General features: G+C 41.0%; 1 protein-coding gene across 2 annotated transcripts in view; it reads right to left on the bottom strand.

The window, feature by feature from the left end:
• Window positions 1–24333, bottom strand: part of FNDC1 (fibronectin type III domain containing 1) — a 41487-nt gene extending 17154 nt beyond the window's left edge. The window contains exons 1-13 of one of the 2 annotated variants that reach the window (XM_027634148.1): window positions 24130–24333; window positions 23644–23742; window positions 22782–22896; window positions 21544–21731; window positions 20790–20897; window positions 17291–17479; window positions 14235–16586; window positions 13337–13452; window positions 11428–11539; window positions 10125–10493; window positions 5402–5470; window positions 3324–3485; window positions 1121–1351 (exon numbers count right to left, since the gene is read on the bottom strand). In XM_027634148.1, coding sequence (XP_027489949.1) covers window positions 1121–1351; window positions 3324–3485; window positions 5402–5470; window positions 10125–10493; window positions 11428–11539; window positions 13337–13452; window positions 14235–16586; window positions 17291–17479; window positions 20790–20897; window positions 21544–21731; window positions 22782–22896; window positions 23644–23742; window positions 24130–24331 — 4312 coding nt within the window. In that variant the 5' untranslated portion in view covers window positions 24332–24333. The remainder of the gene's footprint in view (window positions 1–1120; window positions 1352–3323; window positions 3486–5401; window positions 5471–10124; window positions 10494–11427; window positions 11540–13336; window positions 13453–14234; window positions 16587–17290; window positions 17480–20789; window positions 20898–21543; window positions 21732–22781; window positions 22897–23643; window positions 23743–24129) is intronic. The other variant, XM_027634149.1, reaches the window with a different exon arrangement.
• Window positions 24334–25357: the final 1024 nt, after the last annotated feature.

Raw genomic sequence — 25357 nt, 5'->3', positions numbered from 1 at the left:
AGGATCCTCCAAAACTGGATGTTGGCAGCAAAGCAGTGGCCTTTTGAAATGCTCACTTCAAATCTTTTGGGTCCACTGACAAACAGGATTAATTTCTAAAATATTTTGGTTATTTACTCTAGTGTTTTTAAAGCAACTTTTGAGATTCATTCTTGAAGTCCATTGGGATTTTCTCTGGCTCTCAGAAGGTCTACAGACATTAAAGGAGATTTAATTTAATACATTTGTTTCATATATTCTCCATCTCTGAACTTTGTCAGACTGATATTTCAGCAAAATTCCAGCAAAACAAGCTAAGCATAGCCTGGGCCACAGATTCCAAGATAATTGACTTTTACACATTATTTTCCTAAAAAAAAAAAAAAAAGCAGACTAGAAGATCAGCATGCCAGAAGCCCCTCTACAGGCAGACCATTCCTGCAGCCGCACTCAGGACCCAGGCACGACCCAGACTGGGTTGTCTGCTTGAAACGGACTGAAGCTGAGTGTGAAAGATGCTCCAAAGGCAGGCTGTGGAGGTGCCTGCAGTGGAGCTGAGGCCAGTACCTGGGGGACGAAGTGCTCAGTTGAGCAAAGCACTATCAGAGCTACCATGTAGGTAGGATGCGATGCCTTCGGAACCACTGTCACAAAATCAGTGCCAAAACCGAGATATCTGGACCAACATGGGCTGGTCAGTCTGGCACTGAGGGTTGATGGAGAGACCCTTCTCTTCATGAAGTAGCTCACCTCCCTCAGAAAATTGCAGAGCAGTGAAACATCAGAGTCATGAGACATCAGCTCAGTTTAAAAACTGTCATTTGAGAAAACCTTTCCCCAACAGTAGGACAAGAGGGCATGGTCTTAAGCTCTGCCATGGGAGGTTTAGGTTAGATATCAGGAAGACATTTTTTACAGAGAGAGTAATCAGACATTGGAATGGGCTGCCCAGGGAGGTAGTGGATTCACCGTCCCTGGAGGTTTTTAAGATGAGACTGGATGTGGCACTTAGTGCTGGGGTCTAGTAACCACGGTGGTGTTGGATCAAGGGTTGGACCTGATGATCTCGGAGGTCTTTTCCAACATGGTCAGTTCTATAATTCTCCATTATACCATTAGGAGAGCAACCTTGGGAGAGTACCTGTTACCATGTCTCCTCGAGCAGGTTTAGCCCAGTCCACAATGACAAAGGAATGACAGCCTTCAACTGCCACGACAGTGATGTTGTGAGGGGCTTTCAGGGGATGCTGATCTTTCTCTCTGAAGTCATTAGGGATGATTTCATCAAGGCTGTCCACTTGGAAGTGCTCCAGGGCCTCTGTCAAGGAGCATGGGGCTGCTGGATCTTTACTGAGATAGGTCACATAAGGAGCTAGAAAAGACAAGGAAGGGTGGCATTTAGTTAGCAGTTTGTTAGGTACCACAGAGTAGCACACAGGCTGCCAATTTCTTGAAGAGAGTCAAGTTTTGTGATGCATTTTAAAATTCCTCCCCTTCCAGCCCAGAGACTGCTGCCAACAAAGCATGGCTCAAAGTCAATTTGATTGATGAGCAGGGGGAATGGGATGCCAATATTCAGGTCTACTCCACAATCACAATTGTACAAAATTACACGAAGACAGAAGGATTGTCTTTGCTAGAAGAAGCAGAAGAGAGCAGTCTGACTGCAGGACTCTCTACACGCTACCTCCAGCTGCTCTGGAAGGTAGGATGAAAATGTCACCCAAACTCTGCTTTTCCACACATGGGAACAGATCCCTGACAGGGCCTTTGATCATCTAAGCCTTTACAGGTGAGTTGGTTCTTACACAAACAATATGAAGCTGGTGTGAAACAACAAAGGCAGTATGAAGACTAATTCCAAGGTGAAGTCCAACCAGTTTAAATGTATTGTTGTTGTGGTCCCCTGGGTACTAAGGGACCAGGAGTCATGAGTCTCTATCTTACAGGCACGTGCTCCCAACCTGTAACTTCTATTTTTAAAAGCTTTATTCTGACTGGAATTGCACTTCAGTTCAGGAAAAGATTAAATCATCTTTTTATTGCCTTGAAAGTCACCGTAACATTCAAAGTAAGGACTATAAAACTTCTTTGGAAATGTTTATTCAGTTGCAATAATACAATTCATTGAAATGGTAATATTATTTCCCTAGTGCCTTGAAATGTTCATAAACCAGCGTTTTTTGGTTTATCTTATTGGATTTCATGCCCTAAAGGAATTTTTTCCAGATCTTGCAATGAAGTTAAATTTAGCCAAACGAATCAAGAAGCACTGTCAGTGAGAGAGAGGAATAGAAACATCATGAAATTGTTTGGATGGGGAAACTGAAGATGCACTGGAAAAAGTCTTGGCATATATAAAAACAAATTTTTACTGCAGCAGCAGAGTTCCACTCTAAGCTGCGTGAAGCTTGTGGATATTGGAAGGGAAGGCAATGCATGGATTAAAGATGATTCTCCATCCCCTGAACTCCCATCTGAAATGCCAGGTGAGTCAGCAGCTGATCTGACCTCAGTTCAAGTTCCAGCGGTATGTAAAGGGCTGGAGGGGGTGTCACCAGTCTGGGGTGTAGGCTGGAATGCAGTGCCTTACAATCTCCAAATCCCTCTGTTCTGGCCCCCAGCTGCTTCTCTGACAAAGAAGGAGAGCAGCTCTGAAGTCAGTGCTGCAACAACAACCTACACACTTGAATAGCTCGTGTACACAGGAGACAGCCTCATGGCTCATGTAATGTACTGGGGGTTCCTTCACCAAATTCCTTCTACAGAGCAAACATACAAATAGCAAAATCAAATTTATCTCTATTGAATCTATTTTTTTGAAAATTCACATCCAAAATGCCCTTCATTACTTGACTTTGAAGCACACCTTTGACATACATGCTTGTGCAAGGTGGATGAAATCACTGGGGTTGCATGGGTCAGTGGAAAAGAATTAAGTCCCCCAGAGGAAGACTCGCACCTACATGGAGACTTGCACTGTTTGAACTACTGGTGTGAAATTTGATGCAGTTAAGCTGAACAAAGCAGTGGAATAGACACTCTTGCTCTCTTACTGACTTCATCTAGATTGAATACGATGCAAACCACAAAGCAGAGCATTCACATTGAAAGAGTACAAAGAGGTTTGAACAAAAGTGGTCCCCACACGTAGACATCCAAGCATAGAAGCAAGGAACAAGGTACTGCTCTTTGGGCTTCTGAAGTGGCAGTCCTTAAAAGGTCCACACACAAGTCCGATGGATGTTTTTGCACAATGGTCTCAGCTTAAGGGCTGACCTTGCTAGAACAAGAATTCTTTGCAGTACAAGTAGTAAGCTACAAAAACCAAAGGGCATCCTTACCAGTGAACCGCTTCTTTCCAGCGATATCGTATTCTGACACAGGGCCAGTGCCAACAACACTAGTCTCCGGATAGATAACTTCCAATTCTGTTGTTGTAGAAGCAGTGGTGGTGGTTACAGTGGTAGTGGTTGGTGGCGAGGTGCTCTCAAAAAATTCGTAGTCTTCAGAGGAAACATAAGATGAAAATGTTAGCATACTTCATCTTATTTTGGCTTAAGTATGAGAAAGGAAACAGTTCTGTCACCAGCCACAGTCTCAATGGAGTGCAACATACACTGCTCTAGCTGCTGCACACTCCTTACGGGCCTCCAAGTGGAGGTTGGTCGCACCTCAGCCTTTCAATGGCTTCTGTCAAACCAATGGACGGAGCACAAAGTCTTTGCCTTTGAATAATAGTGTTGTTGCTGATTTAGACCTCACTCACAAATTTAAATAGAATGGTAGCAAACAAATGTATTCATACGGCAACATCCTGAATGAGCATCTGCTACCTCCCTTCACAACCCCCAAGAGAAGATGGCATAGTAACTGAATCCCTGGCCAAAACCCTCAGATGCCAAATGAAGGAGATAAGGGAGTGAAAAAATGGCTCTTTAAGAAAACTCTTAACTCTGTGTTGTTATTTTAAACCACTACAGGTGGTTCATACTGCTCTTAAACCCTCCTGCAACTTGAGATGTGGAGTCTGGTACTTGTCATCTGTGGTCCCACTTAGGGCCATTAAGGAAGGCTAACCAGCCCACATGAATCCTGATATTCAGTCCCATTAAATTCAGTGCTCTTTGAAAAGCTACTGTGCTACCTGATTGACACACAAAATGAAGGGAAAGTAGCATTTGGCATCCTTGCCATGACCTCATGCAAGCTGGGGGACTTGGCCCATAGCTTTGAGTATTTTGTGCTAAACTGCTAAAGCATATGTTTTCTGCAGGTGACCTGTACCTAAGAGGAAGCCTGGCAAAAGACCTGTGCACTGAGGATATTTTGCATTCATGGGGATGTAAGGAACATGCGATGTAGGTCTTGTGCAGTTTTTAATTCTTTCTCTCTTCCTCAAATTCTAAATGTCGGTCTCAGTATGAAGTGAGCAGAATTAAAAGCTCAAACATCTATGATATCTTCCGCTCAGCTGCTGCACTCCCTTTTTAAGTGCTTTTCTGTTGTTGGTTTGACTTAAGACCCAGCACTACAACCACAAAGAAAAAAACTTTCATTATTCTAGAGCCATAAATTCTATTAAAAGAGCTTTTTGTTTAAGTGAGGTCTGTACTTACATGCGGGTAGAAGCACGAGTCTGAGGACTAAAAGGGATAGAACATTAGATAGCACTGATGACACAAAGTGAATGCTATTTCCAGTAACTGAGAATTTGCATTCCCTGTGCAAACTTATAATTAAATGCTGGGACTTGAGGCTTCATCTTCAGCTGAGTTTTGTGTGTCCTGGATTATAATATCAAGATGGCACGAATATAACTCTGCAAAAATATTTCCTTCTTCTTCTTTCATCTAACTTCAAATGTCTTTGATTGAAATTCTACATGAATTTAGCAGATTAATTATTTTATATGTAGGTGGCCTTATTCAGTATGAGTATATTTAATTGTCTAAATACAGACTACACATGAAAAAATAAAGACAAAAAAATATTCATAGTGCTGTAGAGTGCTAAAAACTCTCTAAGGTATTTCAAGTTTCCAGGGCTCAGATACTATTTGGATTTTCAATTTCAGAAGAGTTCATTGACTTTGACTGGGCTGGAGTTATAAGTTGTACCAGAGGAAGTGAATTTAGGATTGAAGCAGTGTCTGTATGACCCAGCTCTGAATATAATTTATTTCCTCAACAGGTTCCTGTTAGATTGCAGGACTGATAGAAAGGGACTTTCATGTCCAGAAACAGGTGTGTTTGCAACCTTTCTCTTCACATGTGATGCAGGACTCTTCCAGCTCACCACCCCTTGCTTAAGCTCCCATTCACCAATTTGCCCCCTTGAACCCAATTCCAGAGAAAGAAGACAGAAAAACCTCCAGCCCCAAACATGCCACTTGCAGTAGACTTTTACAGTTAAACAGTACCATCATCATATATCACATATGCCTCTGGAGTTGCTGTCATATCTGAATCCAGTCCCGAGAACGTATCTATTGGAGAAAGAAAAAAACGCTTTAAGAATTCAATAAAATATTTCTGGAATAAAGTTTAATATAAAAATATTTAGCCAGTTAATTTGTAAAGAAATAAGATAAGTGCCTAGTTTCCAAATAACACAGTTACAGACTGCTCTGCATATTTAAAATAACAGATGAGCAGCTAAATGCAGTAGCCAGGAGTTTTGCTGGGGGGAAATGGGTTCAAGGCTGCTACTCAAAATCAAGAGCAATGCACCTGCCAGGAACTCTGCCCCAGGCCGCAGTGGCTCTGGACCAAAGGTAGGCTGCCAACAAATACGTAACACTCATGTCAGGATTTGAAATATTTTATAGTCTCAAGAGCAGCAAATGTGAAAACACTATATAAGAAAACAATCAAGTAATTAAAATACTTCTGTCCAAATATTTTTATGGAGGTATAAAAAACAAACAACCCACAGGGCTGTGACATTTACAGACTGTGTCAATGCTTGCAAGTAATGAAGCCCAAAAGAAATGGATGTGTAGAATGAAGTACTTGGTGCTAGATTTTCTGGGGTTTTACTTCGCACTAGCTCTAGTCTGATCCTGCGGAATGAAGGCCCATTACAGGTTGGGCCACATACATATAATCCTGAAGCACTGTTTCTGCTTTAGTTTCATCCAACAGGAATTCAGTTTGTGCACACAAAGATTGCTCCATGATGCAAATGAAAGCATAGCAAGAATGGATGATTATGAGGTGTACATCAATAACACACTCCTAATCCACCCCAAAAATAATGCAAATGCACAAAAAGACTTCTCAGATGCCTATTCCTTCATATTATCTCAGTATCTCTTCAGGTCATGAATCCAGCACCAGATACATCAACCATCAAGCACCTCATCTGTTGAATCCTGGAAGCTTTCCTGTACACTCTGAGAGACACATTTCTCTACATATTATTCAGGGAAGTCAAAGAGTACACAAAGCTCAGAATAGTCATAAAAAGCCACGCAAACAAAGCAAAAGCACTGTGGTGGAACCCACTGAAGGCATCCTCAGAAGTCTTCAACGAAATGCTGGGAGTGGCCAGTGTGTGAACAAAGACAAGTGAGAGACAGCTTTGACCTCAAAACACTTCACATAAATTGGTAATGTAACACTCCATATGAAAGTAATAGTGTTATTTTCACCAAGCCAGTAATACACACAGTGCAAAATTTCAACTACCAATGTTAAATATTTCACAAATATAATCTGAATTACACATTTTCATTTTGCAGATTTTTTTTTTGTTTAGAATAAACAATAATTGTATAAGACTGCTTTTTTTCTCCTACAATAATTTTCTTTATCTGTAGTGTGGTTTCAATGCCAAAATAAGCTTTGAAAACATAGGAAATGGGTTAATCCTTGTCAGACTTTCATATATCAGAAACTGACATTTTCTTATGGTAGACTTCTGCAGTCACTCTTCAGGAGATCATCTCCTTGGAAGTCACTTGACTTCTCTGAGGGTAGTCAGTCACAAAGTAGTTCTGCAGATCTCATCACAATTGACCAGCATCAACCAACGGCTATAATGTATGTGCTCAGTTTTGTCTGACTAAATCCAAGTAAACAAGAGGATCAGATATGCAGAAATTTGAAATCCTTCATGGGCAGATTTCAGCTCATTCACGTGTATTAGCTAGTCAGTCTTTCACCTACCTACAATCCAGCAAAGCCAAATTTGATTTTCTACTTTTGTACTCAACTTCACTGTCTGTGCTTGTTTAGCATCAGCTGTGCAATGGTGACGATAGGAGTACTTCCCAAAAGACCTCTCATTTTATTATTTTCTGTACATACACCAACTGCAGTTCTGCAGCTTGCTCCATCACCCTTCACTGGAGCTCTTGAGTGAACCCTGCCTGTAACAAACGAGGCTTAGTTTTCCTATGGCCACTTGCCATAGCCTTTTGACATCTATAAGGATGTCAAATCAGCAGACTGTGCTTGATTTTATCACACATAGCATGTGGTAAAGTTTCCATCAGTCTTTTTCTTTGTGAATTTATGAATAAAGTTTAGCTGATTGATTTTACTGGTAAATCGTGCTTGTGTGGCCAAAATCCTCCTTGAAAGTTAGAGACTGCTGAATCTAGTGAAACATTGACAATAAACTCTGCTGGGTTGAGCAGAAGAGTAAGAGAGTAAGAGCATTTGCCAAAGCTTGAATAGAATATTTGGCAGTGGGTTTTGGCACTTGCAGCCCCCGGCTGTTTGTGAGTAAAGCACTTAGCAACAAATATCAAGCTTTGGCAGAAAGAGTATTGCACTAAATGATCTGGAATAATGTCTAGACTCAGATTAAAGGGAAAGACAAGATAAAAACATAATTTGGAAATGGTCAAGTAAAAACTGCAATAATTGTTTTGATAATTCAAGTAGTAGTTGTTTATCGCTCCTGAAATATACACTTCACTTGTTAAACAAAACCAGCCATCAATAAATAAATATGACAACAATGATTTCTTTTCAAGCAAGTTCCTCTGTGGAACAGACAGGTTGTTTTGCTATGTTTATCAAATCTTGAGGCAGGTCACTAGGATTAAAAAACAACTAAAAAGATTAGACTCTTCAGAGAAGTTTTCAAAATTGCCCGGTAAAGACTAATACTGCTCCAACTATATACCAGGCGAGAAGTAGAAATCCAGTACCATCTTGCCCTTTTAGTCTTCCACTGTGAGGCATTTGCAGACATACTGTCAAAATGCCAGGCAGTTTATAAGTGACTTAAGGGCCATTCTCACTGAACACACAGCCTGAGTAAAAACTTAGTTTTTATTCATGCCTCTACAAAGTTCAAGGATTCAGTAAGCTCATCTGGTAGAAGGCAAAAAACCCAAGCAGAATGTTTTTAAATGTTCATAAAATCACATGAAAGTTCCCCAGACCACAGCCCATAATTCTGCTAAAAGTAATACTGCAAAGCTTTTTGTTGTTCAGCTTCTGGAGCCTACATTCAGCTTAACCCCAGCCATATTTCATGAATTCTTACTGTTCTTATAATTTGTATTCTCAGAAGAGGTCCTCCAGGTAACAAACAGCACAGATCAAAGAGAGGAAACATTACATGATATAATCAATATTTAAGATAAGCAAAAGGAGCTGGGGGTGTGGGAGGGACTCTACCAAAAATCAAGGCTCCCTTTAGGCAAATATGAAATTACGAGAGTGACCATACATAATAACAATATTTGCAACACTTTTGTAAATACAATTAAGAACTATGAAAGCACCAAATGGAAGAGCAAAAATCTTTGCAGAAATATATAACAATGATGGCCATTTTTATATACATACATTTGTGTGCTTACACATCCATGTGTATGTGCACATGCAAGTAAACTTCTGTAAATACATACTGTCAAATATGGGGCTAATGCTTACATAAATATTAACACCATAACTCATTGTAATTCCACATGCACAAGGCATTGACATCTCTGACTCATTACCCAGGGCAGCTGGCAAGAGAATTTTGTTTTCTGCTTCTGAGATCCTCTCCAAAGATTCCATCCTTAGACCCACTGAGTTGCTGAAACCACATCTTCCCATATTGCTGCATTCTTCAAGTGATCATTCAGCTTCCTAGGCCATGGTTACAGGACCTACTTGTAAATCTACTTTGGCTTAAGAGATACAGGTGTATGGGGGAAAGGTAAAGGGAGCTCACTACACATTACAACTGGCTACTGCCGTTGGCAGATGCCTGATGGTCAACATGCTGTTTAAATTATGGCTGTGCTGCTGCTTCTGCCCATTAGTAGACTGAGCTGGGGATTACCTACAAACAGGAAGGGTAAGGGTATGAGGCTCCCTGATCTGGTTTTGCAAAATAAGCATCTAACTGGTTTACAGCGCAACTTCAGGTGGGGAAAGCATAAAACATAGTGGGGAACAGGTTCAACACCCAAAGACTCTAGTGCATTTATATGTGTTTACTCTGGATTTCAGTTTGGCACCACATCCTAAGCTTGTATAACTGCAACAGGGAAAAAGTGACATGCACTGACACTGGTTTGTATTTTCATATTCTAAAGAAATTAGTGTACAACTCTCTGCCTTATCCGTGCAGAGCCAAGGTTGACTTTCACCAGCTTCATCTGTGCTGTGCTGCATTCCTGCTAGACAATCTTTATCTCCAAGGGCTGGTAAGAGAACAAGAATCTCATTTTGCAAATGCTGGTTCCACCACAGCTCAAAAGAGAGACTTTTCAGAATTCATTGTGATAAATGAACACAAAATAGACAAAATGTATGGTGCCTCCAGGTCCTTCCCTGGCCTGAAATGGACTGAGAAAACCGCATATGTGACTGCTTTGACCACAAAACTACTGTCTACATTTGTGCTCCTGTGAGTGAACACATGCACTAGGAGTGAATCTAACACAAGGTAAGAAATCTGTTGAAAACAATGTATTTCCACAGAAAAATTCAGTTTTGGGGAAAGTTGGAATTTTCCAATGAAAAAACATTTAACACCCAAACACTTCTTCATATCCTCTAATCTCAGCTCCTACCTTAGTAAATGGACCAAAGTCTTCAGAGGCATATTCTTTCCCATTTTACATCTGTGTAACTCTGCTGTACAAATAGCACAGACAAGGAAATTAAAACAGCACGAAAGGAAATTACCTTCTGCATTGCATTCTGGCAGGCCATTGAACCCCAACAGCAAGTTGCCTTCATCATCATACTGTCCATAGGTGCCTGGAGGACAGGTTGGGATTGGTTTCTCAGTGGGTGGGTCAGTGGTGGTTGGTTCGGGAGTGGTGGTGGTTGTTGTAGCAACAGTTGTTGTAGTGGTTGTGGTAGTTGTTGTGGGTATTGTTGTAGTAGTAGTTGAGGGAGTGGTTGTTTTCTTAACCATTTCAAGACCAATCAGAGGCTTTCCTCCAAGGCTTATTATTGGTTTATCTTGTGCACTCGCTACAGGTTTACTGAATCTGCCATGTCCAAACAAAGGTAATCCATCAGGACTCACCATTGGGGCCCCATTTTCATCTAGGAGAAAAGAAAAAAACTGAAAAATCTCACCATTAATCCATTTCAGTCTTATAGCAGGGTGTTTTATCACAGTAGATACCACAAGAGTACTGACAGTGCGAATACAGCTTCCTGCAAGTAAACTGACAGAGTGTTATCTAGGGTGTTATCTAGGAAACAGCCGTGGCTAAGGGAGCTGGAAAATGGTTCAGAAGAACCTCAGATAAACCACAGTGGTGTTCACTTTTTTTCCACTGTTTGATAAACACTATAGGGAGGTTTCACTTCAAATCACAATGTGCAGACAGTGAATTTAATCTAAGTCACTCTCCTAACTGTTGATGAAAGGTATAATGAATCCATATTCTGCTCCCTAATGTCAAACATGCAAGGAAAAACTGGGATGAGCTGGTGAGATGCTGTCACTGCAGATAAACTTGTGTGCCAGATTCTGGATACTGCAAATATTCATGATAACCAGTTTAAGAACAGTCACTGAATTTGTATTCAAGAGATCTATACAGATGGACTGACATGCAAACAGCAGTGTTTTCAGAGATCACACACAGGGTTTCTTACTATCTGTGGTAAAAATGAAATACACACATACATATGGCTGGTACAGTGCTAGTAGTGGGAAACAATTATTATTATATATACAAAGATATAAACAATCATCAATCCTTATTCTGGCTAAGTTCTGCATTTCTTTATAATGCTGATACAAGTAAGATGGACTCGAGAGATTCTTTCTGCCTCATACTCTGAAACCCCACAAAACGCCCCAAAGCCTTCCCATGTCCTGCATTGTGTTGACTGTGTGATGGAGATCTGAGTACAAGCAACTCCAAAGGGCTTGCATGAGACCTGAAGCAGTCAACAGTTTAAAGATTTGTACTATGGGTACAAAAACTGTAAATGTTTTTTCTGTAAGAAGGAAGTTGTAACTTACCAACAATTGTACGTCCATCTCCTCCTAATTTCACTCGGAGAGGGTTGCCTTGGGAATCTTGGAGGTATTTTCCTTCACCATTTAACACTAGCCCTCGGTCAAGATCTACAATCTAAAAGCAATAGATAAACTCAATTTTAGCTAGCACAAGAGGAGGTGAAATGAAATGTCACAGCAACAGAAATCCTGGGGAAATTTATACACTAAGTGTGATGTTCAGGAATGGCTACAACACACAGGGCCTTTTAAGGGCCTAATTGATAGCAATCACTGAAAAATCACGGCTGAAGAAAGCAAATCCCCAGAAAATCTCTGGGCTCCAGAGCTGCACAACCATATTCATATCATCTAATGTAGCTCTCATGTGCAAAAGAGCAATTCCCTTGATTTTCTTGGGCTGCATGACTCCTAAGGTGGATTCCTGTAATACTTATTTCAGTATGACCCTGAATCCTTTTGAAGATGGGATTTAAAAGTATGTCTACTAACCAAAGAAAATGGAAAAATTAAACTAGTAAATTTATATTGAAATGGAAGTGAAAACAAAGTAGCTCAGATTTTAATTCGGTCAGCAGACTGAAGAAAAGCCTCTGTCTCATAAAACAAATGTGTCTGAGAGCTTGGATTGAATTCAAGAGCTAACTGCAGTTAAAATCCAGTCCGTGTTGCTATTTCAACCCAAAAGAGTTTAATTGTATGCTATTTTAACCTGAGGTAACAGATGCTGAGCCACAAAACACAAAAATGCAAAAGGTGTTAAGTGCTGGAAGGAAAATGGGAAGAGGACATGACCAACAGTTCCAGGTTGGCAAGCCAGACTTACATCTGGTGCTGAGGAAAAGACTGCAGCAGGAAGGACAGCAGATCATGAGTTCAGTCTCTGAAGCCCTCTAGGCCCTAGATTTGGCATAGATCCTCTTGCTTTACAAGGTGTTTGCCCTGCTTGCAGCAATGCCTTCCTCTCAAGAAGCAGACAGAGATGCCCCATGGTCACTCTAGGACCTTTCTTGCCCACTTTCTGGAGCCTATTTAAAGGGCTTTGGGCATGTTTTTCAAAATGCCTCCTCTTGAATGTGACAAAGCTGATGCATTTTTATGTTCCTCTATGCAAATGGTGAGATCGAAGCGGCCATAAAATAAATGTCTTTATGTGTCATACCATGTGTAAGCAGCTCTGCTAACGCCAGGGAGGCTGACCACAGTCTCCTACTGCTCAGCATGTGGGCTAACATGCAGGAAGTACCAGTTTCTTCCCTGCTTTCCTTGGTTATAAATTCACTGGAAAGGATTTTAAAAGACAAGGTCTGGGCATGTAGGCAGCTCGTGGGGCTTTCCTATCAATGGCATCTTGAGCTCTTCTCCAAATATCTCTGGAAAATGGTATTTGAATGTCTGTAAGAATGGCAAAATACTTAAAAGATATCTACATATGTGCATTTAAAGCATCGTGACACTTATGGAGTAACATTATATTTCAATATTCTTGCTCACAAGCTTCCACCTGACACACAAGTCTGGGGGAAGCATTGCTGAACATATCTTTCATAGTAGTTATCCTGGACAGTTCCCACTCACACTGCACAGCAGACAAGCCCTGAGTCACTGGGGAGTTTAAGTCCCACTGACTTTGAAGAAAAAATGTATCACTAAATCAGTAAACTTATGGGAGTAATGTTATAGTTGAAAATTTGAGCCATTATGCTTTAAATCAGACATTTAAAATGTTAAAATAACAAAATCCAGAATTTGTCATTATATTTCGGTAGAACACTGGAAACTAGACCACTAAGTATAACTTCACTTTACAGCTTCATTGACTGATGGCACTGTTCGCCTGTCTTTTCTTAATGAAAATGTAAATACTATAAAAGGCCAAAGCATCTTGAACTTGGAGAGAAGGTCACCCTACCCACTTTATTCCTTGAGGGCCATTGATTACTTTCTGTCCACTTGGTTTTCCGTTATTACCAGGGATTATTTTTCCATTTCCATTTTTCGTTGTAAGATTTGGTCTGCCATTGTAACCTGAAACATAGAAGAAAACACACTATTCTGAAGAAAGCTGTGCCACTTACAAACTGCATTTTAAATTGCAAGTAAAGGCATCTTCTGACTGACCTGAACATAAACAAGAGCAGAAAGAGCCCTCACCACACTCTGCACACCAGGCACTCCATTTCTGCTTGGAGCAACTGTTGTGACACCATCAGATCCCTGTAGCTGACACAAGCATCTAAATTTATTTCTTCTTAAAAAGTTTAAACACCCATGGTTTGTTTCTACCATGTTTATTTGGTCTCCTTACTCCCTCTTTTCTTTTTTTTTTTAAGAAAGCAGGTCAATATTTCTCAATGACACTACGGTCATTAAAATGTTTGCGATATTTGAAAATATTTGAAGTGGGATGAGGGAAGAAATCATTATTAAATGAAAACACATGTTCAATCCTATGCTTAGACTATATCCTGTAGCGACAAACTGAAAGGAGAGTGGATGGCAATTTTCTCTACACCTTTTTTTAACCTGTAAAAGGAAGGACTCTCCTCTAGCTGAAAAACCACTGCTAAACAGAAGCACACTCAGGTCAGAGGTGGAGAAGCAGTGGCACTGAGCTGCAGGTCCCCCAGCTCTGAAACAGCAGCAATTTTCACAGCCTAGCTCAGAGACTTGTCTCCAGAAAAATTCAGTGAAAATACATACATATACACTAAATAACTGAACCTGCATTTTGATGGAGGACTTTTCAGCTAACTGCTGACCTTAGAAAAAACACAATTAGTGAGACTAGTACAACAAAGACAAGATACCTGGTCTATAAGGAGGTCTGACAACTTGCCGTTGGGAAGGGCTCCGTAGCCTGGAGTTCAGTAGTCGCTGACGAGGAGACAAAGTGGAAGAAGAAACTGTTGGAGAAACAGTGTGTGTGGTGGTAGATGAAGGAGAATGCGGCCAGACAAAGCTTGTTTTAGATGGGGTATGCTTATTAGAGGACTGAGTAATATGTGATGCTATGGCAGAGCTTCCTGGTGATTCAGGAGAAGCCACTTTTAATGTTGAAGCTTTTTCCATCTCTTCCTCTTCAGAACCTACTTTGTGAGGTAGAAGAGTGTCCATAGATTTTCTTTTATTGCTAGTAGTGTCATCATATGTGTTTTTGTTACCTCTAGAAACAGCAGGAGACCGTTTTGCTGCCAAAGATGTGGGTTTCTCTTCCACTTCTTTCTGATCATATTCACTGTAATAATCACTCTCTTCATTAGAAACTGACTGATGAGATTTAGATGAAGAAGATGAAGGAACTTTTTGAGGAAGTTCAGTGTTGGATATTTTTGAGGGCAATAGACCATATTTTTTCTCTGTTTGAGATGCTGTTCTCATAGCAACCCTTGAGCGAGTAGGTAATGAAGGACGAGTTTGTCTTGAAGTGGATGACAACCTTGGATTATACTGGTTGTCTTTTGCTGTATCACTGGCAGAACTGGAGTCTGGCTGAATATGCTTTGGTTTGTAAGAAGGTACCTGAGAACCTGGCTGCTGTTGCTTTGATTGAGATGAACTTGAACTTCCCTGAGAGAAAGATGAAGGTAATTTCCTAGAAGAGGACACCTCTTTAGGAAACACAGAGTGGCTGCTTGCTCTGTCACTGCCCTCTGTTACATCCTCATCATCATCTTCCTGCAACTCCTCATTACTCTGGGAATAGATGTGAGATGGGAGGCGCCTGCCCCTTGAATGCAGTAATGAAGGACTGGTTTGTGCCCTCTGTGAAGACTCTGAGTGGGAGGTCTTCTCCACTGGAAGATGAGAGGAGAATATCTTTCTAGACAATGACACACTTGGTTTTGATCGAACAAGTGTTTCTTTTACCTCTCGACTGTCCTGCTCTTCAGGCTTGTGTTCGGAAAGAGAAGACTGAAAAAGAGAATGCTTTTCTGGAGCAGCTGTTCGACTTCGCTGTTCTTCTGAGTCAAAGTGGGGTGATTTTTCACCATGTGTCTCTCTGAGTTGAGAATCAGAATCAACCTGAGGATTTCTTCTCTTTGAATAGATTGCTGAAGAAGACTGTCTGGAAGAGGGTAGAGAAGGAAATAAGGGATTTTGATCTTGTGAGTCCTCCCTATGATTCTTATCAACATCTTTTCCATTGGATTTGGAACGGGTAGAGGAGTGAGAGTGAGTTGAAGTGTGACCAGAAATAGCAGATCTAGATGAGACTGCCACTGCAGCCAATTTTGAATCCTTCCGCATGCGAGAACTGGAGCCTGAGGATAGCCTTATTTGCTGTGACCTGGAACTGGGTTGTCCTGCTCTGTCCTCTGCTTCTTCACTGTCAAACTCGTTATGGCTATCACGAGCATGGGAACCTGCTGATTTGGACAGACTTAGAGAGCCAGACCCACTGCGATGACCTAAGACAACCTCATGAGAGACAGCAGATTGCTGACTTGATGGCAAAGCCAGGCGACTAGGCTCTGAAGTTTTAGAAGACAGTTTCACCAGCATGGAGTCTGGCTTCTCTTTCTCATTACCCACAAGATCATTATTTTTGGCAGGCAGAGAATGGGAAGAGGCTTTAGAAGGCACATTATTGTTGCTTTGCCTCTGTTGCTTTGTTTCATTATCTGTGTATTTGGGAACAGATGAGGCAGAAGAATGTTGTGCTGAGGATGGCAACACCGCTGGTGGCTCACGTTTCTCTGTGCTTGTCTGGCGTGACACTTCTGATGCGTGGGTTCGAACAGAGGTCCTCCCTGAGGAAAGGACAGGGTGAACTGGACGACCAGGGGACAAGGGTCTAACATTCCGCCTCTGGTCCTGCACTTTTGGTGGTGATGTTGGAGCTTCTTGGGAAGAATTGTGATCATCTGTCACCTCAGTGGACTGGAGATCAGGTTCCAGCTCTCCTGTCTTTCTAGAAGGTAACTGAGATTTACTCAAGACCCCTCGAGTCAAGATTTTATTCTTATATTCAGAAAGGAGATTCTTTTTATCACTAACATTAGGTGAATGAACAGACAATTGCTTAGAAGAAGGTGATGGCTGGGCTTTTGAAGAAACAGAAGAAGACTGAGAAGATGAGCCAGCATTCCCAGTTTTTTTAGCCTCTGAATTATCTTGAATATTTGTCTTTTGCTGAGCAACTGAATCCTCATGAGCATCTAGGGGGGGGAAAAAAAGTGTTTATTCACCATAGAAGATGCACAAAAAACTGACCAAGAGAAGAAACCACCCAGGAAGCAAGAACAAAACAACTTACGAGAATATGAGACAACAATTGTTTCTGTATTAACCAGGTTGTGCAGTACAGCTAAGTTAAATTCTGGATTGTAGAAAGGTACCTATGTGGAATTATTGTATCTTGGGTAAAACTTCTTTCAGTGAAACCAAATCTTCAGCAGAGTTTAGTCATGTTGATGGCATGGTGCTGCATTATCCCATGTAAGGCTGTAGACCCCATTTTTAGTTAACCCAGCAAATATTCTGAGTAAAACACTCTAACCGACTTTCAAGACTTTCAAGCAGGAGTTCTCAGGAATAGGGCAGCCAAAGACTCAAAGCATTGCAAAGACCCAAAGCCTTTGGATAGCAAGAGTACATAGTGTTGCCATGCAGGAAATGGAGTATGGCATGCATTTATTTAAGATGTTAAAATGTTCATAAGATGTCCTTTTACCTGCTGCAGAGTGACAAACACTTATTTGGACAATATAGTAATAAAAAGAACTAATAGAAACAGTGTTAAGGAAGTAAAATCCCACAGGTTAGATAGAGAGTAGAGGAGTTAAGTCAGTTAGAATTAACACAGCCGGGACCAAGGCAAGAATGGGAGAACTACGCAACTGGTTCCTGGCTTGGTGCTCACCTGCTGGGATGGCGACACTGAAGGCTTTAGACTGAGGACCTGGTCCCCTCCTGTTTGCTGCACGAATTTTGAAAATATAGCGCTCCCCGGCCTGAAGACCATCTATTATTGCTGATGTTGTAGCTCCAGAGTAGGTGATGGACTTTGCTCCAAATGGCTTGAGAGCCGGGGCGTATGAAAGAATGTATTCTGAAATGATTTGGCAGACGGTTGGAAGGAGAAACTGAAAACAGTCCTGTTTCCAGCGGACAGACTGTATGGGTAGGATGAATTAGAACGTGCATTACTAAAATTAATACACTAGCAATGCACGCCGAGTCAACAGCTGGAGTATAAAGACATGAGAGAGAGATATATACATATATATGTAGGTAAGTTGAACATCGGTTCATCTTAACAGACAAAACCAAATCACATCAATGACCTAATCACTGAGACAATATGTTAGCTATACCTTTGTAAAAATACACAAGCAACAATGCCCATCGGGGTGAAGTGTCATCAAGAGGAGCCGGATGACATCCGTGCGCACTTCCAGAGAAGGTGTGGGGGACATGAGAAAATTATAGCACCAACTCCTGCGCTGTTTGGTGTGCTGCACCAGGAGACCTTGTTTTTTGGTTTTGGACACCAACTAATAAAGGGAAAAAAAATGAGTTCTGAAAAATAAATCAGAAATAACAGAGGAAATCTATGAAGAGAAAATGCCCTGGAGGCAAAAAACACGTATGAACATTGCTGTGAAAATATGCACTGTCCTACTACTTGTGGAAATCTAGTCTGAAAGACTGTGAGAACGCTAGGTAGTGCAGATCACTATGATCAGAATACCTGTTTTGTTATGGCTCACTGACTATGAGCACATTGTATACTTCCCAAAAAATAGAGAAATTTTGAACTTACTGACTAGCTACTACGGTATTTGCAATGAATAACACGTGATGCAGAGAATATTCTTCTAAAACATAACTCGCTTACAATGTGGACAACACACAACTGCATTGCTGATGGTAGCTATATTCACCACCAAATAAGAATGTTAAAATTTTTTCTTTTCCACAGAAATTATTTGGGAGAAGAATAAAACTGTGTATTCACATAACTATCATTCAAAACATCAGTATTAAAATCAGATTACATCATTCATTGCTATTAATTACTTTCTGATCCTAATTTCCAACACAGTCTTGGCACAGCTACAATTGCACTCTATTGTAAGACCCTAGCCATGCAAAAGTAGTTCTTCCAGTCCACTGTGGTGAAATTCTACCAGTTCCAAAGGCCATATAGGCATTTCTCAGCAGTGCTGGAGCCTGAGGGATATCCCCATGAAAACACTAAAGAACTTACTTTAATCTTGGAAAAAATATTACTGCAGTCAAATATAAATATTTCCAGCAGAGTCTTTGCTTAAAGGAGTTTTAGCTGTAACCTACAGGTAAAAGTCATGCCTGGGTGATTGAGGTTCTTATTCAGAAAAGATACTTCTACTAGAAAATGACAGCACTATTGCTAAATGTGAGCAATATCATATCTGTACAACAAAATCAAAATCTGATATCCTGTGCTTAACTAGAGCGAGGGCCAAACACCATGGCAGAGAGAGCAAAGCAAGGTTTTGTTGCTACTTAAGAAACTCACCCTGCTCTCACCTTTGACTTTCAGATTACTGTGATACCTGTGCCCTTTCTTAGCTTTCTGTATTGAAAGAAATTTCACCCCTATAGGAATAATTGTGGGCATGAAGAGGAATCTTCCCATTATACCCCCAAAAACTGCAGGTAAGATCTCAGACATCTGCAGGTTTCATTTTCTTTTCAAATCCTCTGTAAGATGTATTGGACAAAAACAGGGTTTTGATAATAAATTTCAAGGGCTGCCAGCTTGAAACACAAAAACTTCACACAAAAAACCCCAGCAACACCTGAGCAATCACAGTACCATGAGGAAAAAACTCTGGAACATAATGGTGTCTTTAAAAAGAAGAAATGTATTTTTTCTGAAAATGAGCCCATATTCCTTGTGCTAAGAAATAAGCCAGGCATAGTTCATCAAAATAAAGAAAAAAAATTCATCAGTATTTTATATGCAAATACATTTAATGCTCTCAGTTGAAAAATAAATCAATGTATTAGAAGACATGGTAAGCTTTGAATCTTTTTTATTTTCCTCTAGGATACAGGTGTTACTTTAATTGCAGAGACACTTGTGTAGCTTCTGATAACTCTCAGATAGCTACTGAAGGACATTTTCTCCCACAATTTTAATATATGGCATAAATATATAAGGACAGGGTTGAAAACCAAAAGACTTAAAAGACAAAAATTCCTGATTACTACGTGCCATCAAAATGACCACGAAGTGCTAATTCAGTGATTTTATTTAGCCAGTAAAAATATCTTGTCATTTATTTAGTTTAAAAATTGGGCCTTTCCTGTAACACTTCATACTCAAGAAAAACCACAACGTATTAAACACATACAAGCATTCAGCCCTTGAATATTAGGTATCTTTAAAATTATTGTCTTGAATGAATCATCTAATGATTAGCAGACAAAAATGCACGAAGGCCTACAGACTGCTCAAAATTAGGAGCAGATCTCAAATTTGAGATAATGTCCCTGCATGACCCTACTTTAAGAAATAATAATTCTTGGACACTATTGCAGGTCCATTGAAGTAACTGGCAAGACTTCTACTGACTTCAAAAAGGAATGAATTCCACCACCGCCTTGGAAAACACATGGAGTAGGTCTTACATGCAGACACAGTATATTTCCCTCCAGGCCAATGTTTTTTAAATCCTGAGATGCTACAGTGCTGATAAGGCACCTCCAAAAACCTGTGTAATTTAAGAACACAATCCTGTCAACCACTGAAGAACAGGAGAGGCCAAAAAATCAGCCTGTTCCTGTTCAGAGGGAAACAGGAAAAAAAATCCCAAAAAGCTTTTTTTTTTAATACTATGCAAAAACATAACCACTGACAAATTATCATTATGACTATGTACAATAATGCTACAGTACACAAAATTTATGCACGATATCTGCTGAATACACAATTTGTGCTTGCTTCTAAAGCTGAGGCTTTCCTTCCATGATAAACTAGAAATAAATCACAACAAAAGCCCACCCACTTTCTTGGCAACTACCCAACTTTTCCTTCTTCACCTAATTCTTATAAATCTTTCCAGAAACCTCCTTCTTGAGCTCCATTTCAACTTGTTTATTAATGGAAAAAGAGGTAAAATGTGCATGCATGATACTCCAGAAAGCTCTCTGACATCCCAGGCACAATGGGAGGTCACAGAGTGACAATGGCTTCTCAGTGGTGCTGTGGAGACTCAGGGCTAGAAGCATGAAAATCTTACTTGGGTATAAGCCATTAACAAATGAAAAAATCCTGGCACACCAAATGTTCCAGCTTACTGTGGGACGGCAGCCTGGCTTTCAGAAGATCAGCTCCTTGAGGGAGTTAGAAACCAACACTGATAACTCACCTTTGACTTTTCCTTCACTCTCTGGGAGAGCATCCCAGGATGCTGCTACAGAGGTTGGTTTCCCCTTTAGTGGCCAAACATCCAAATTTTCAGGTGCACTGGCAGGAGCTGCGAAACAGCCAAACGCAGAAGAGGTAATTAAGAAAAGTAAACGAACACAGTACACATCGTTTGCTCCATCTTCTCACAGCAGAGATTACTATACGGCCATTTCAAAGATAAATGTGAAGCGCACACATGACTCAGGCCCATGCATGCCTCTGTTTACACCTCTCTCTCAGACTACCACAGCAAAATTTTATTCCATATTTTTAGGAACAGTATGTCTGCACAAGACTGCTACTGTGGCTTAGCTGGAACAACACGGTAATTTGGTTGTTAGGGACCACTTCCCTGTACCAAAGGGGCCTGACAGCTTCTCCGTGGTGGATAGAGGATTTAAATTTGCTGCCCACAGAGTGGGACGGAAGACTTGCTGCTCTTCCCACTGAAGGGGCTCATCCAGTTTCAGGGGTGCAAAGTGCTGACTCATTCCACAGAAATACCCCCTGTTCTTGTCATACCACAAGAGCAGTCTGGTGTGCTCTCCAGGGCACTACTGCAGGGATTCAGGCAGCAGCACTGAGGTTCTTCCCATAATCCCAACCCTCTGTTGCCCCTGGCAACCACTTATTCTGACTTTCCCTCAAGTCAGCCCTATTCCACAGCTCAAATCCTAAGACCTGTGTACCCTACAGACCTTTTGAATACATACCCGCCTCTGGGGTCCGTTGGTAAACAGACACACTCCATTTGCCTTCCTTTTCTCCTTCCAAGATTTGAATGGCAAACTCGTACATAGTGTCTGGCACTAGATTTTCCACCAGTGCCCGTCGGTTGGACACCTGCTTGTAATCCCACCTTGCCGATTCCCCCTTTTCCCGATAGCGAACATTATATTGCCTGGGATCAGAAACACAGGAAAATAAAAATTCACCTGTGGAAACCTAGCATTAGCAGAACCACAGAGTGATGGTGATGCTTTGCCCTCAGCTAGTCCACTGGGGCTTACTGAGGAACCTAAGAAATTGCAAAAAATAAAGTACCGCCACCACAAAACCCCAACATCTTTTAAATAAACACATTTGTCTTCTTCTAACAGAGTGTGATCCCTTCCACCTCAAAGGACGGACCACTCTTTCAAGACTCTTACTCAAAATACCCTCTTCCCCCAGGGGAAGTCACAGAGGGTTCCACACCACCATCTCACAGTCGTGAGCATGTGAGAGCCCTTTGCTGGGAGCCCTTTGCTCCCAGAGCAGCACCGGCTTGGTTCCCACGTCTGCCTAGACAGCTGCTTCCACAAGGAAACAGAGAATATCTGAAATTATCACTTTTCCTGCTGTGACCCTCAGGGTATTTCCACACCAGGTTGCACAGCTCTTTGGCGTTCCCAAGCTGAGCAACACAGTCCGGTGCTTTCAGACCTTTGGCAGTTTCCAGCTCATTTCCCTGTTTGTTGTGGTCTCCATCTGCTGTGGGATGCTGCTGTGAGTCAAGCTCTCTCACACAGGAGCCCTTGACCTGCCCAGCCTCAGCGGTATGGGCCTTCTGGAAGGTTAGAGGATGCAGGGTGCCATGATGGGTGTCTTTCCCATTGCAGTGATGTTTCCTTCATCCACAGTATGATTGTCTCAAAGCTGTAGTCTTGTTTTGCCAATCCAACTCAAGACCTCACCTCTGTGGGCTGTGCCCTGTCCCCCACTTCTTTCTCCATGGACACGTGGGGATTTGCTGACCATGGTGACATACCAGCATTTGAACTGCAAAATACCCACAGTTGGGGCTGGCAACATTTCAGCACTTACTCAGATTTCTAAATACTAACAGTGCTGGGAGGCAACCTAAATTATTCTCATAACCAACAGGAATTAAATAAATGCAAAAGCATTCAGTAGTGTGTTAGCAGCAGTTCCCCTTCAGTACTCATTTAAAAAACACAGGGTTAACTACCTATTTGCTGCAACCTTCTGTTTTTCATACAGTGGGTCTGTCCAAGCAACGAGCACAGACTGAGAGGACATAACTCGAACAGTTATGTCGTGTGCCACCTCCACCTCTTCCTCCTCTGAAATGGCAAAACAGAATAGCATATCAATAACAACATTAGATTTCTCAAAAAAATCAGTAAATGTCTTCAACTGACACTATAATACTCACACAGCACAGCTGAATTACAAGTACAAGTAGGAGTGGGAAACCAAGTAGATTGATTACTGATGGTATCCCCATGGAAACATCATTTCTTTTGTTAGTTGTCTGCCTAAAAGACAACTAATACTAATATATTCTAATTAGACTACTAGTACTAATATATTCTACAGTCTTTCAATATTCTATTGGCGCCCAAACTATCACTTACAGCAAAAGTATTATTAACATACTGATATGCATCATCTCTGGCAAACTCACTGCCACAGCAGTGGAGAGCAGAAATTTTGACTTATGAAAAATTTTGAGATTTTAAAATTTGGTTTCATTTTGAAGAGCAATAAAACCTTCTCCAAAAAATTCTTCACATCTTTTATGCTTCAAATTCCTGCATCTTTTATGCTTCAAACAGGTTGTTTGAATTCAACATTTAATTTTTTATGGTATACAAGGCAAAAAAAAAAAAAGTAAATGAAAAAAATCATTACTTTATCAATCCTGCTTGAATTAAAGAAGCAATTGGAGACATCCATAAAGCTCTGTAGCACACAGAGAAAAACCTAGCAGCTCCAGCACCAAAAGACTTGCAGTCTAAAAATCACAAAGTTATCTCTTTGTATCCAATTGTCTTCATTCATGGACAGCAGATGTGAAAGAAACATACCTGTGACTTTTCTTTTAGTTAAAGATGACCTATAGACAGGTTGGCTCCGTCCCTGGGAGCTCCTTGATGGCAGCGAAACCACATGAACTGACTCAGAGGCTGTACATGCAGGGGAAAAACAGAGGTTTTCCTGTCACCCTTTTCGTTGAAAAGAAATAATGGATTTTAGAGTGGTCCCACCACATGCAAGGAGAATCTGGGATATGGCTCTTCTCTCCACCCTTTCCCTCTGCTGTTAATGAGTAACTAACACTCATGTCTCTTTAACACAGTATCAAGTTCTTCTACAATTTCTACCCTCTTCTTTAGGTAATACCCTACTCTCTGTTAAAAACACATTATAGAATACAATCGTGGGGAGCATTTTCATTTATAGAAAGCTGTTTGATGGCTAGAACAACATGTGATCTGTGATTACCTAGCAGCCACAGAGGACTACAGAAGTGTGCTAGTTAAACTGGGTGCTATCAGGGAACTCTAACTCACCTAGTTTTCTTGCTTCCTGGTTTTGTCGCTCTTGCGGCATTGGAGCATAGCTCATCCTTCGGCTGCTCTCTCCATACCCACGGGGATAACCTTGGGATCTGCTGCGTGGACCTCTGAAGCCTGCTCCAAAAGGTGGCTTCCACCGAAAAGGTAACTTGCTATCTGGAGACTGGGCGCGTACTCTCAGAGGTCTGCTTGGCATGTCCTTCTCTTTAAAAAATAAGCAAACACACACGCAAACCCCACTATAGTTATTATGAAGCACATGACATGTACAGCAGTCCGTGCATGTCTGTCGCAAGCACATCTATTAACATCAGAATAAAGAGCATAATTTTATAGCTTTTTATTTTTTTCTATACAACTAAATTTCAGTAACAGCAAGTTTCCAAGCTGGATATACAATACTCAGTGTCTTTTCCCAGACCCTTCAGACAGACTCCTGCAAGACACCAAAAGTGAAAACATACCGTAACACAAGGACTCCTTCCAAAAATTGGGGATGTCTTGTAGCTTTCCTGTTTAATCTTTTCCTTTTCCATTTTTTTAATCCCCTTTCCTAGTTCAAGCACACCAGTACATTATTTTTTTGGCAAATGCTAAAGTGTAAAATGAAGCACAGAACTATTTCACTGTTTTTCAACTTTCTTTTAGAAAGTAATCCACATTAAAAGCAGGTTCCTTTCCCCTAAACGCATCACTAATGGTTCTGCTCCCCAGCAGACTCATATTTAATAAGGTCTGTTCTGCATGTGTTTCAACTCCTGACTTCCCAAACTCTCAATATAGGATCCTTCGAGCATCCAGCATTTTAACAGGTACCTTATGCAAGTCAGGAGTTTTTTTTACATTTGCTGGCAAGTTGGCAGCATTCTTTTAAGTGACACTGATGCAAGGATTACTCAAGTAACCAGTTTGGTTCTCTGAACAGCATCTCCAGTCTTCACGGTATTCTCCATTGGATATGACCTGCACTATGTTACTGTGCAGGCTGAAAGCAGATCTGATAGGAGGAAGAAAAGGGCTGACAGCACCACCCAGGACTGAGATCTTTCATACTTGGAGCGATTTTTGCCTCTTATCTTTTACATTTTGCACTCACAGCAGGTTTTTCTGTCTTTTCCAGCAATGCCGTTCCACTAAGCACAGAGGTTACACACTATATTCACACCCCCTCACTCACTGGTTATGTCAACCATCGACAACACAGCAATGTCAAGAGAATAAG

Source organism: Corapipo altera, unplaced genomic scaffold (genome assembly GCF_003945725.1).
Source record: "Corapipo altera isolate COAL_440 unplaced genomic scaffold, ASM394572v1 2b, whole genome shotgun sequence".
NCBI lineage: Eukaryota > Metazoa > Chordata > Aves > Passeriformes > Pipridae > Corapipo > Corapipo altera.
The sequence above is the reverse complement of the archived record's forward strand: the minus strand, read 5'-3'. Positions and strand labels throughout refer to the sequence as shown.